Source organism: Helicoverpa armigera, chromosome 20 (genome assembly GCF_030705265.1).
Source record: "Helicoverpa armigera isolate CAAS_96S chromosome 20, ASM3070526v1, whole genome shotgun sequence".
Lineage (NCBI taxonomy): Eukaryota > Metazoa > Arthropoda > Insecta > Lepidoptera > Noctuidae > Helicoverpa > Helicoverpa armigera.
The window spans coordinates 1,321,760-1,336,174 of NC_087139.1; the positions used below are offsets into that span (position 1 = coordinate 1,321,760).

A 14,415-nucleotide genomic window follows, 5' to 3' on the forward strand; every position below is an offset into this window, starting at 1 on the left:
TAATATCTGTCTGGGCAGTCTCAAAATGAAACAAGTACGGGAAGTACATAAAGTATATTTAATGAATCTGCATTACGAAGTAGAACATAATCCGAGGTCTAATGTATCCTGGTAAGGTCTTCCACCACCTTGATTAGATCGTCCACCGTCGCGTCGCGCATCATACCGCCGCCGTCGTCGATCTAAAACAAATACATACATCGTTTAATAGAACATTTAAAAATGTAGGTATTATTTAATTAAAACTGAAGGTTCTAATGCTAGCTGGGTAAAGCGGTTGGGTTAATTGCCTATAATTTTTATGTTTCTTCGTCTTAGTTCGAACTCTCATTCAAATTAGGTACTAATTTATTTGTTTAATTCGTTTTTTAAGATACGGTAATCTGTTTTAGGGTCAATTCCCACTGAAAGAGCAGCGGCCGTAAGAGCACGGAAAATGTAAGAGCGCGGCGCGGTGCGGCGCCGCGCTCGCGCTCAATCCCTTGCAATTACGGCCGCTGCTCTTTCAGTGGGAATTGACCCTTAAGAACCTATATCATTTATGATATAGGCCTCCTCTCACATGGAGAAGGATTGAGCATTAATCACCACGCTTGCTCAATGCGGATTGGTGATTTCAGAATATATAGTACAGGTTTCCTCAAGATGTTTTCCTTCACCTTTTTATCAGCCATTTGCGTCCAAGATATACACAACACAGTTCTGATAATTTACAGAATTTATTTTGACCAACCTGTAAACCCTGCACGGTCTCCTGCTGCATCTCCCTGCTGAGATCGAGGAAGCTCTCTATAAGGTCTCCGTCAATGAACCCTTCAGCCGGCTCCGTCTTGATGTCCGTGTTGAAGGAACGCCAGAACGAGTGCGGGATCTTGCCGACAGACTTGATCGTGTGCGTTAACCGCTCTTCTAGCTGGTGGAGGAACTCGTATAGTTCGGGGGCTAATTGGACTACTAGACCTGTGGGGGATAGAAATTAGAAGTTAGATTCTAGTAGCTTAGATGGATAAGACATTTTTAAATGACTCCCCAAAAAAGAGGACGTTCTCTCATAAGCAATCATACCTCAAACAGCATATTTTGAGAAGCAAGTATTCCTCAAATATTTTGAGTCCTGTACCTCTCTGGTTATCAGGACAATCACACGATGAAAGTATAGAGATATATATGAACAGTACATGCAGACATTTGAGTATTATAATTGGAATTTATCTAGCATGCTACTTGTGGAAGAAGATATTTTCGAGTATATTCTGCATTAGGTCTGGTATATTTTACCTGCGCAGGGTTTCGACTGGACTAAAAAAATATTTTTTGCTACGCAATACTTACAAATGGAGCCAGTAACGGTAGCTAAGAGCACGGGGTTGGCGACGGGCGCGGCGGTGTCGGCGTGCTGCCCCACCAGCGAGCCGGCTCGCATCACGTTCACCATGTCACCCACGTGGAACTGCCCCATGTACGACATCTGCTGGCGTTCTTCGTCTGTCGTCGCAGCACTATAGAAACACAACCTTATTTTAAAACCAGTTATTACACACGGATTCTCCTGCGTAACGGGGAAAATTTTTCTGGTAAGAGAATAAAACATAGTCCATGTTCAGCGCAGATAATGTAGCTTTCTCATACTGAAAGATTTTTTTAAATCGGATTAGTAGTTTCGGAACCTCAGGCGTGTGAATGCCATGTGCACTCTTACGCGGCGCAGGGCACTGCTCACACGGTCGAAGAACGCGCACTGCTAACGAGGGGTAAGCTTCATATACAACTAATCATGTTCGTGGAACAGAGCGCGCCGCCGACCCCGTCCGTGGAACAAAGCGAGGCGGCAACTGACGTAGTTTCTTTCTGGGGCCCGATTCTCCTAATTTTACCTAAGCGACATACGATTCACGTTCGACTCGATTCGACTGAGATCCGATCCCGATTCCGACTGGATTACGATTGAAGCGTATGTGGTATTCCGCTATTTTTTCTTTGAAATAAACGTTTTTATCCTTTTTTGTCATTCAATAATGAATCATTTTGTCTGCAAATGATTTGCGATTGCAAAATGATTGTATAGAAAACTACCGTATAGACCAAAAGTACCAAAGTAGCAGACCAATCGCACACCAATCTAATGTCGATCGAATACGATTGGTCTTTTATTAGTAGCAGAATGCTCGATATGGTTAAAACTGCTATTGCGATCCTATTGCGATTCGATTTCTATTCGATTTTGACATTATTATCTTAGGAGAATCGGGCCCCTGTTTTTGAATATTATTCCGATTCAGGCCCAGCGCCCACCGCTGGAAGCGCGGCGGAGCGCATTTGAAGACAACAATTTAATATAAACCTTAACTACCGTGACCGCTTGAGCCGCTCGAGCGCGCGCGAGAGCACCTAAGAGCGCGCATCTTTTGTAGACCGGTCGGAATCATCGCAAAAAAGGCACAACATCTTACGTTTGTGTGGATCAAAAAAAAATTCTTTCGCGGCCTGGGGACTATTTACGAAACGATTTATTTTATTTTAAACACTATCTTACATAATGATTTAGTACAAATATATTTGTCTTACCTGTCCTTTTGACAGACGAACAAGTTGAAACTATTCTCAGCGCCGAGGAATGTGTCGTCGTCTAGTATCTCGACGGCGGTCATCCAGTTGGGGCTGTAGTCACGCGCTATCTCTTCGAAACTACCCTCCATCTACAAAATAAATCTATTTAAGTACTATACCTATTAAGGAGTAAATATTTTTTGTATTTATAGGCATTTCTTTCTACGTTGTTTTAAAAGTAGATTTCAGAATAATTAAATGGTATGTAAAATGTAGAAATTATGTAGGTGTTGGTGTAGAAGTTATTTAGATTTTTAGTTTTTGGACTATGTAGTAGAGATTTAGGTCCATTACGGCGCGTTTACATTGAAATGGTTTGCGAACATAAAAATATTATGCGTCTGCGCGAGTCCACAGCTATATGCTGGTTCGTACAGAGAGGCAGCAATTTCGCAGACACTCAATTATTAGCCTTTACACTTTATAACAATATTACAATAATTTCACTATATTTCCCTCACCTGTTTATATTGCAATAGAGAGAGCGACCGCATGAGGTCTCCCACTAATATGAAATCTCCCTTCACTTTGAGGTACAACGCTACAATATTGTTGAAGTGACTGCATTCCAGACGCAACTCTTTTTCTGATGTCCATTCGAATAATCGTACCTGTGAAAGTAAACATATAAAAAAATATAGGCTTTCTTTCGTTCTTGTATTTGTGGATTTTAGGTATTCATTATGGACAGTCAGATACCAGAAGATCTTCAATCAGTCTTACATTAGAATTGCGAGATAATTGGCATAGTCCGGCACTCTAGGTTGAAGAGGTCAGATAGGCAGTTGTTCCATTTAAAACACCGGTACTCACTCACTTCCATCTTAGACTACAAAGCGATCTCTTGATGACCTTCACTGTATTTTTAATAATGTTTACTGGATCTTGTAGGTAGGTATCTAATTAATAAAATAAAAATCTCAACTCTTAAAAGGGTTGACTTTAGAATACTTGTTTCCTCACTTATTTTGATCAAGTGTAATGAACTTACAGTACTGTTGATGGTGGCAAGTAGTTTCCCGTTGAACTCGACTAGTGTGTAACAGCCTCCTTTGATCTCCTTCTCCGCTACCTGTACCAGCTTGCCTTCTGACCAGTGGAACAGTAGGATTCTGCCCTGTAGAACACGGTTTAATATATTAACATTTTTGATATAGACAAGTGAAACCTTTATACAAATGTTTGGAGAAGTTTTATCATGATTTTTAGATCGTTTTTTTATGCCAGCGTTTTTAGGTGAATACCTATAACTTATTCACAGAAACAAGTTGATATATCGTTCTCTGTTACATTATCATAGACGATTGTTAAAGACAAATAAGGATAACCGATTCCACAGATAGGCAAACTGAAAATAATGCTGTCCCTGGGAAAATCAGATCATTTTTTATGACAGAAAAAAAAACAAAGCTAAAATATTTTTTTTTACTTCAGTCGAAATAAACGCTGTTAAGCACACCCAAGTTTATGATAAGCTATTTTAAGCTTATGACCATTTTGATTAGTATTGCAGTAATAGTTACCTGTTTGGGCTCTGACTCCTCAGGGTTGAGTATGGCGGTGCCGACGGCGTAGTAGTAGTTGGGATCGTCGCCGAGCTTGCACGACACCAGCGACATCGCGAACTCGTTCGTCATCAGCTGATGTGCGTGTAATACTGGAAAACAAGTGCTCTTATAAATAACTAAATATTTTTTAGTCTTTAGAAGTAATTGAAGCCAATGTGTCGAACAAATCGATTATACTTTCTATATACCTTTCATATGCAGCTGTGAATTAGGATCAAATCTGATGAAGATTACTTCATTGATGAATATATTTGTTATTTAATTCACTCCCTTCTTAATCATGTCATCTTTAAGGCAAATCCATCCATCCTTTCTTAGGTCTTCCTCTCCCTCTCCATCCATCTACATTAATACTTAGCACAGACTTAAATACAAAACAACAAGAGACCAATTTGTGACGTACCTTCAAAGGTATGATTATCGAGTATGAGCAGGTTATGCACTTCTAGATCCAGTGCATTAGGCGCGTGCTTGGGCTGCGCCAGCGGGGCGCCGCTGCTGGCCGCCGCCGCCGTCGACGCCGACGTACGCACGGACACGGCTGCACTGCCGCCGCCCGCTGTCCACTCTAGCTTGTCTACCCGCATTGTTATTACGCCGAATGTCTGGGAATGTTATTGTTTTTGATACTTACACGGAATAAATATTGAGTACAATAAATTTGGGTAATACATAGAGAGAGTATAGATGGTACATAAGTAAGTATATGAGGAAATAAATAAGAGCATACATAAAGAATAAGGAAGTAAATAATAGTATATATAATGAATAAAGGTAACAAACACATCAAAAAGTTTATTAAATAAAGAATAAAATCAGTATACAAAAGGGAAATTCATATACATAGCCACTATGATAATGGGAATTTTAAATAAACATAAGAGAATAAAACTAAGATCTGCACCATATGGCCAGTTACACCTAGCCCACATGTAAAATTATTAAATGTAATCAATTTACCTGTGAGGCTTCCTGATAAGCGATCCGCCTAGGCGTTTCACCAAGTGGCACGGTACGAATGTGTAACTTCTGTATTTCGTCTATAGTACCTATTGTGACCGTGCTATCTGTCGCTAGCGCCAAACTGAAAATAAAAATATATTTATATCAAACTATCTAACCTCGCGAACTTCGTATTGTTAAATTTAAACCTTCCATGGACTAACATTTTAAAACAAAAATAAGCTAAATCAAATAAATAAGTTTTAGTCAGACTAAAGAACAGCAATTTAATTTTATATATAAGATAATTACTAAAAGCGAGCTCTCTCTTTCGAAATAAAACGGCAATGTTGAAGTCAATGATGATCATGATCGTGATGATGATGACCGTGATTAAGAGTGATGAAGTTCGTTACTTCTTCACGTATATATAGCTTGACGAAAATATTCCAGAATAATATACAGGCTATTTTTTATACGACTGTGAAACAGAGAAAAAATTTAAGTTAATACTAAGTTTCTCACCTGTCAGGGTAGGCCTGTGCATTTAGCGAACACATATGTGTGACTTCCTTAAGATTAACATTGGAGAACACAAGCTTGTGGTTCGAGGAAAATATCACCGTCGGTCTATCTGAACACGCGAATATATTCGTCGTTGATAATGACCTGTAAAATAGAATAAAACATAAAACTTCAATATGTAGGTATATTAAGTATATTTAATAGTCGAAAACAGCATGTTCGTATTGGAATGGAATTTGAATATAAAATAAAGGGTTAAATTATAATTAATACCAGAAAAAAAATATATAGTACCAGCTCTTTTAGTTATGACTGCACTTTTCACAAGCATTCAAATAACATAGATATCATTCTCATTACTGTTGAGCCATGCTGAAAAAGTGGGTACAATTTTCCTACAAAAGAGCCCATGGCCCTTTGGCACACATATAGTCTAGAGTCTAGAGAATCTGATCTCTCTCCGGTCGTGTCGGATTGCCGTTCCATCGGGCTATGAGAGTGAGGGAATAGGGAGTGCACCTGTGTCTGCACAAATGCTCGTGCACTATAATATGTCCTGCGAAGCTGGCTGATCTCCATATATGAGAACAGCCGCCGTTGCCGATAATCGGCTGGGAGAACATCAATCTAGAACTTGAGGATGGACATATGTTTCCTTTTATCCGGGTGCAGGAAGTCGATTTTATGTAAATTTGGACATACCTAAAACTCCTCAGCACAGTAGGCTGCGTGCCTAACGTGACCTTCTTCTTGTTAGTCAACACTCCAGTCTCCTGGTCCACCGTGAAGTAGAACATGGAGCCGTCTCCTAACGCACAGAGCAGGTAACACACGCCTTCTAGCACGCAGATTAGGAGGGAACGGGGGATTATTTCTGTGGAAAAAAAAAAAGATAATAAATTAATTTATTTTATAAGTCTTCCTAGTGGCCTAGTGGGCAAAGAACCAACCTCTCGAGTATGAGGGCGCGGGTTCGATTCCAGGTCAGGCAAGTACCAATGCAACTTTTCTAAGTTTGTATGTACTTTCTAAGTATATCTTAGACACCAATGACTGTGTTTCGGATGGCACGTTAAACTGTAGGTCCCGGCTGTCATTGAACATCCTTGGCAGTCGTTACGGGTAATCAGAAGCCAGTCTAACCAAGGGGTATCGGGTTGCCCGGGTAACCGGGTTTAGGAGGTCAGATAGGCAGTCGCTTCTTGTAAAGCACTGGTAGTCAGCTGAATCCGGTTAGACTGAAAGCCGACCCCAACATAGTTTGGGAAAAAGGCTCGGAGGATGGATGATTTTATAAGTCTTCCTGCCCACGTCCGATAATCGGTAAACCGACTTTATGTAAGAGAAAAACAGAATACACTGATCACTGATAGCAATAGTGCAACGCACACGTCCTACATAAAGCTTATTAGCTTGGATGCGATTTTTTCAGTAACAACTGGTCTGATTTGAAAAATTCGTTCAATACGGCTACATACTACTTCTTGCCCAGGTTCGAAGTACTTCCCAAGTATATTTACGCAAGTTAATGTTAGGATTTATAAATACAAGAATTTGTGTGGAATATGGCAAACAAAGAACTGTAACTTTTTGTTGGTTGGACAGTAAAGGAGCTCATTTATAAACAGTCAGAATTTTTGTGACGGCCATTTGTATATCTTATGAAGACCAACCAAAAATCCATAAAACAGCTACTGACCTCCAGACAACTTCTCAGTATGCAGTGGCCTCAGATCAGGTAGCTTCAGCACTCTGACAGAGATATCCGTCCACAGGCCGACGCCGAGCAGAGCATCATCACCCCCGGGGCCTAAGTCTAGGCATGCCACTTCTTCTTCCATGCATACTTCACTGTGGAAGAGAAAATATATAAGTTGTAAGTAGTTTGGGGTTGAATTTTGAACTTTATTGAGATTGATATAAGATAGTGGATTTAAAATTCTCGTTTTTGTTATAAGTTTTACTGGTTACTAATAAAGAATCTGATTGCTTCATTAGTATTAAATCAGGAATTTATGTGACGGATAAACTATAACTTTTGGTTTCACAGGTCTCGGATAGCGGTAACTGGCAGAAATTATAAGTAGCCTTTATCTGGTAGATGGCATTACATATAAGATAAGTAATCATCAAGATCCTCCAATTTTATTTGGAGTTGGTGCTGCGAGTTTTCTTCTTAACATACTGCAATTTGTTAAATATCAGATAAATAAATGACACTTTATTGATAACCAGTCAAACTAGGCTTATGTGTTGTAATCTGATGAATTTGTTTGGTTCCGATGTATATTGTCACACGTTACGACGTATACTGCTGTCAGCTACGACTAAGGCTTAGGACTACCAGGACTGCGGACTACGGCTATGAGGTATATGCAGGGCCCAGTTGTTGCTGTAGACGTATGCTGTAGTTCGAACCTGCTGTTATGTATTGTTCTAAGTAAATACTCACGCCAGCAGCTCCAGCCTAGCTTCGTGTATAGCGACGAGGTATATCCTGGGCCCGGCGGCCGCCACCACGCGCGTGGCGCTGCACGCCACCACCGACACGCCGCGAGCTCGCTCCACGTGCCACTCCGCCGCCAGGCGCCAGCCCTCGGCGCCGCGGGATATCAGGCGGATGCCGGAGTCTGTCACCTGCGGGGAAGGGAAGATATTTATATGTATTATGATGATACTATTTCTAATAATGGTTTATTTGCAACATAAAAAAATCGATGAATAGCTCGTAGGCAAAAAAGCATATAGGTACATATATCAGGCCACTTTCACTCCGCTGCTGATTGTGGGCTGAGGGATTATTCGAAAAAATACCGCAGCTCTGGTACATAAAGGGCTTAAGAAAGAACATGATGAGTTTATTCAGTAAAAGTCTAACACTCCTTCACGCTGCTGCTAACCCACAGCGGAAGGGGCCATAAAAAATTGCTGTATAACTACGCTTATTTAAATACGCGGGAATAAATGATCAGTATGAAAGGAATGGTAGCCCATTGGCTTTATAATTCCTGACCAACATAAAAGGGACCAAACACTCTAAGTCTGTATAATTGTCAAAAAGTTAAAAATACAATTCTATACGTCGATGATATGCTCAAAGGGTTCATTAATGCCCTAGAAATTATTTTAATAAATAGCTATATAAAAATAGTAACAAAATCTAACCTGTATAAGTTGATTGTGACAGACGTTCCCTGTGAAGAACGTCTGTCGGTCTGACACGAAGCCTTTTATTTCAGTCTCCTCAACTTCTTCTCCAGTTAATGTTAACACCCTGATAAGAATAAATGAATTCAAAAACGTGAAGAAAATACCACATAACATAAGGATATAAACATTTATAATAGGAACGTCCTACAAAAATCGGCTTGCTTATTTGTCCTGGAGGAGAGAAGAACCATATAAATTTTCCATTACTTCTAGAGAGTAGAGGGGATGGGATACAAGCTGTTTGAATTACGAAATTCTATTGGTGCATAGTTGGCAGTTTCGGTACAGTCTGGGTTTTTTTTTAATCATCAAATAATGGTCCTAGGTTGTCATGATCATCAAATGATGGTATATTACATGGCGGCAGATATTTTTTATAATAAAAATGTTTTCTAGAGCGACAAAAATTCGGTTCGGTTCTCGCACAATCAATGTTCTAAATCTGTACACATAACACACTCCTATTGCCACTTAAAACAAATGCCTCTAAGCTTCCTACCTGGTCTGTCCCACAAAAGCCAGCACCAGCGTATCATGATAAGTCTGGTTGTCGGCCAGCGTGAGAGCCCACATGCCCTTGATGCCGGGCAGGTCAATGCTGGCCTGTTCCTGGATGCCGATGCCGTTGCGGATTATACGGAGCGAACCCATTTTGAAGGCACCTGCAATATTTTACTTGGTTATTTTTTTGTCTTTTGAACTAGACTCTTAGTAGAAGAGCCATAATTTAGCATGTCTGTTCTATAAAAGAAGAGAGAACACGTTGTTTTGTTTTTCTTTTGACTGCCTGGTTTTGCCGCTCACGTCTGATAAATCGGTGACAGATTTTTTGTAGGACTAAAATAGACTATACTGATAGTAATGGTGCACACATCTATAAAAATTCGACCAAAAAAGTGCTACAAAATATAGGCTCAATTATCTGTCTTACAAAAAGTTTGACGTGGGCGGGCAGCCAGAGGAGTATTAGGCGTGATGAGAATCATAATTAATCATGACTGGTCTTCTTCTGTAATTGTAGAATATATTTCTTCGGGACCCGGTGAACTTACCGGAACAAGTAATGAGCTGATTCTGTCCCTGCCGCTCCAGGTCGACGACGCACATGTCGACGATGGGCGCGAGGCTGGTGAAGCTCTCCATGGGCTGCACGTACTGCGCCGCCTCGTCGCGCAGCGCCGACAGACGCACCAGCGCAGAGTCGCCCAGCCGGGAACCGATGAATACTACGCCGTTGTCCAGGTACGTCATGCATTCAGGGATTGGGATGTCACCTAGAAACAATTTGGCATATTGTATTTTAGGGTGCCTCCACATCTGGCGCAGGCCCTATGCGAGGAGTCCGTGAACTGCGCGCATGAATGTTTATTCTCGCCTTGGTTGAGGTTTCGCTGACGAAGCGCATCAAACCATTGCCGTGACCGCACGCGCGCAGTGAGCAAATGGCTCGAGAGCTGTGCATTTACCAGATGCGGACGCACCCTTAAGTGTGCTTAACCGGCTTACTAAAAAAGTTGACGTTCTCAATTCGGATGTATAGCGTAAATATTCGCATATATAGGGTTTTCATCTTTATGGAAAAGTAAACCACAAACTATATACTTTTTATGAGTGTAAGCGTTGAAAGCCTTCTAACGCTTTATTTTTATTAAATATATTTTCATTTTCATTATATCTCAAATATGAGGGTACTACTTTGTTAAAAATCAGTCAATTAGAAATATAGCATAACAGAAAACGTCATAAGGGAACTTGGACTTTAAACGCTGATATCGGCAACCCGGCTTGTGCATGTGTGGTTATATCAAAATTTCATTCCGAGGGAGAGGGAGATTCCACCAAAAGGACTGATGATAAACGCAACTTACCCAACAGTTCGACCTTCAGATCCTTAACAGCCTGAGTGCCGTCCATCTTCTCCTGAAGTTCCAGTAGCAACATGAACAGTCTACCAGCAATATCACCCAGTAGGTACCGCAAGCCGCGCCCGTCAACACGGCAGTAGCAGTTTATTGGAGTTAACTGCAATTATATACAATATACAGTTAATTATCAATACGAATATAAAAAGAGGAAAGATTTGATTGTTTGTTTGCATTCAATTCATTTAACTGTTAGAAAGCTACACTATCTGCGCTGAACATGGGCTATATTTTATCCGACTACGGTAAGAAGTTTCCCCCGAAACGTGACTGAAATCGTGTGGAACAGCCAGTTTGTCTTTAAAGGGACTGACGGGAATGATAAGAAAATTGTCTTTATTTATAAGGGAACATATTAAAATCATCAATATAAAACTATTTTTAAATATTGACTGATGATATTGACTGTTAGAAAAAAAAAACAGAAATAATGCTTCGAATACTTTAATTTACCTTAATCTGTGGTGGAGCAACAGCAACATAACTCTGTCCATCGTGGTATACTATTGATTCTTGACCTATCACTATGGCGCCACCTGAAAATATATTCTAATTTTAGTTAATACAAGAAAACCCTTCTCTTCTTGCTGGGAAGATGTGGCGCAAGAAATTCCCCAGCAACACAATAAGTCTGTCTTTTTGGTTGGAAGAACCATTTTTCAATTTAATATTCTGTGTACAATACCTTTCTTATATGTATAGTAATTAACCAATAGTTATGGTCATTGATGGGCATAAAAATTTCATAAAATTGTGGGACAAACATCAGTTAAGACATTAGGAAAACAAAATTTTTCTTGTAGCTTACCTAGTGGGCTAGGCACAGGTATCAGGATAGAAGCCTCTGTCTCCACATTATCCTGTTTCCATGGTATCTTCATAAATTCTTTCTCTCTTAAGTTTATTTCATGAGTCTGCAACAATCACACAACCTTAAGTTACATAGTTTTGGAGTTTGTTTACTTTTGATGCTTGCTAGGTACTGTAGAGATGTAGTACTGAAGTAGATTAGAAGTAGGTTTTATTTATTATATTTGATAACTGGCCGGACAATGATATAAATAGAATAAGGTTTTTTATATAAGGTTATTTATAAAAAAAAAAAAGAGACAGATATTTGTTACCTTAATATGTCTGCCATTGAGATCTTGATGTATTAAAATAATGGTGGGATTTGAACAGCCATGTAGAAATTCAACATCATAAACGTTAAGTTCATCAAGCCTAAAATATAAACATAATTGTTATCTCTCACAAACTATATTTTGGTGAACCAGAATATAGATAAGTGAAATGCTATATTCTGAGTTCCAAGCACATCTGTAATTCATTTATAGAAATCGCAACAGGCACATTTCGTAACCAACAACTCAGATTTAAGAATAAAAAATGCAGAAACTAGTGTTCCAAGAGGATTATTTAAAGGATTTGCTCACCTTAAACTAGCAGCTTTTAGCTCCGTAGAATCTTTATCAAGTGGTATAATCTTAAACAGACCGTCATACAGTCTGAGACCAATGACCCTCGCCTGCGGGTCAATCACAGCTAGGATGCCGTTCTCTGAAGGCTTTCCGATTCTGTCTGACACGTTGCCGTGGGCTCTGGTGACAACTTCTAGCTCACCGTTGGCTGTGGTCCTCCATTCTAATATCATGGCATTGTAACGGGCTGTCAGGATGAATACTAGATCTTTATTCTCATACTGGAAAAGAGAATTTTAAAATTACCCTTGACTTTTGAGGAAATAAATAAAATGTTCAATTGGCTTTATATTCTATATAATAGACAACATACATATCACCTTGGAAGTTTTATTCAATTAGTTACTAGTCCTCTGCTGTGGCCTTCATTCAACAAAAGATTGAAACTATAAATACTGCATTTTTTAGCTGGTCTTTAACCATTCAAAATTATTTGTTATTGTTTGTTTATATTCATCATGTTCGCATTAAGGTCAGTCAGATATTTCTGTAAATTTCTTCTATATTGGTACAGCAGTACAACAACTTAACTTACGTATGATAATCACTGATAGAAGAGTATAGAAGTAGAGAACATGCTGAGCCAAGAAAAGTAGTTTTCAAGTAACAGTACAATTGAATAGAAGACAAAGAACACATTCGACACTGATAGTTACTCACTGGAGGCCTAAACATCTTCATTTTGGCCACTCGCCCATACAGTCCCACTTCCTTCATTGGCCGCAGACCTTCCGGGGTGACGAGGTACATCTCCAGCCGGGATACCTTCGCCACCAGGAGGTTCAGGTCCGTTGGTGAAGTGAAGTTGCCTGTCAATTGTTTTTAATAACAATAGATACAGAACAAGATAGTTTGAAAGTAAGTCTTGAAAAAGGGCATGTTCGTTTAGTTTACATACATTGTTGTTTATAGTCAAGTAGCTGTTTGCTACCCACAATCAAAATTAAATAAATATAATATATCATCATACAAAAGTCTTAACAGAATCGGTGAGAGCAGTGACTAAATGCAGGTAGTCACATAAGGCTTCAAGAGGTAGGTAAGGAAGGAATGTATTTCTCTATGCCAATGCCAAAATGCAATGCAAAAATTTGTCTTGAATAGTCCTTGTTCCAACTCATTTTTATTTTGAACAGCTGGTCTATATTCTATTTTAATTTTTTTAATAAATAAAATTAATTATAAGATAATAAATCCTATTAGAATTGTTCGTTTTTATTTCCAAGATCTGTACAGAGTTGTGAGATGTGCAGTGCAACGCCTGACGTGCGCCTTTCATAACCCTCAGATATCTTCATAGATATATGCCATATTTAACTCTTTAGCTCCCGATTAAACGCCTAAATCAGTTCTCAAGTTATCCAGCTTATTGTTTTTATAGGTAATATTGAATTAGGGAACTAATATATGGTGCAACATTGTGAAAAAGTTTACGATAACACATTTGTTTTCGCAAAATAGCATGCATGAGGATTTGGTAAATCTGCGATCCATTTAAATTCTCTCGATGAAAAATATGTTCTGGTACATCATACGGACTGCAAAACATTAAAATGATACATTTATGGCTCGAATTGCCCTCGAATCACATCAAAATCAATTGATATCTGAAAATAGCGCGAGATCTATACTATTCTTTTTAACCTCAATGTGACAATAACATAGGTGAAAATGGACGTTTACCGGTAACACATGATATCACGGCGGTTGGTTTCTGTGCAGTAACCACGTAGTGGTAAGCCATGATGATATTTCACTAATCACACATTAATTTTTCACAATAAATCGTGTATAAAATTTATATTTTGGATTTCTGCAAACAATTCGCCGATTTGAGGTCGCCACTAGTGTTGTAACGAACGAGATTTTTCGAATTGTTTGTTGGATGCACAGATTACGAAGCATCGACTAAAATAATTAGTAATTAACATTTTGATGCTAGTTCATAATTTACGTCAACTAACGGGATGGAAGTAGATGGAAGACGGGAACGGAACGGGAGAACAGAATCTGTAAAGTGTACAAGCCCGTGTGCAAACACGGCTCCACTCTTTATTCCCTCAATTGATAATCCGAATCAACCGGAGAGGAATCAGAAACAGGACCAAAGTTTACGTTGGTGCGAGTTAGATTTGTATCACAACCAACTTCCAGACTACG

The 14,415-nt window shown here is 39.3% G+C and overlaps 1 protein-coding gene across 1 annotated transcript; it reads right to left on the reverse strand.

Annotated features, from left to right (window-relative positions):
* Positions 1–39: 39 nt before the first annotated feature.
* Positions 40–14,124, reverse strand: Pic (piccolo). The gene is made up of 23 exons (XM_064039751.1): positions 13,939–14,124; positions 12,916–13,064; positions 12,211–12,476; positions 11,899–11,998; positions 11,583–11,688; positions 11,228–11,310; positions 10,721–10,874; positions 9,905–10,126; positions 9,352–9,514; positions 8,808–8,916; positions 8,095–8,279; positions 7,342–7,493; positions 6,345–6,516; positions 5,643–5,786; positions 5,136–5,259; positions 4,579–4,780; positions 4,131–4,264; positions 3,599–3,724; positions 3,069–3,218; positions 2,566–2,696; positions 1,333–1,499; positions 734–960; positions 40–182 (listed from the first exon to the last, which is right to left on the reverse strand). Exons 1-23 carry the CDS (start codon positions 13,997–13,999, stop codon positions 99–101), a joined length of 3,411 nt encoding a protein of 1,136 aa, XP_063895821.1. The 5' UTR covers positions 14,000–14,124; the 3' UTR covers positions 40–98.
* Between the last annotated feature and the right edge of the window lie 291 nt (positions 14,125–14,415).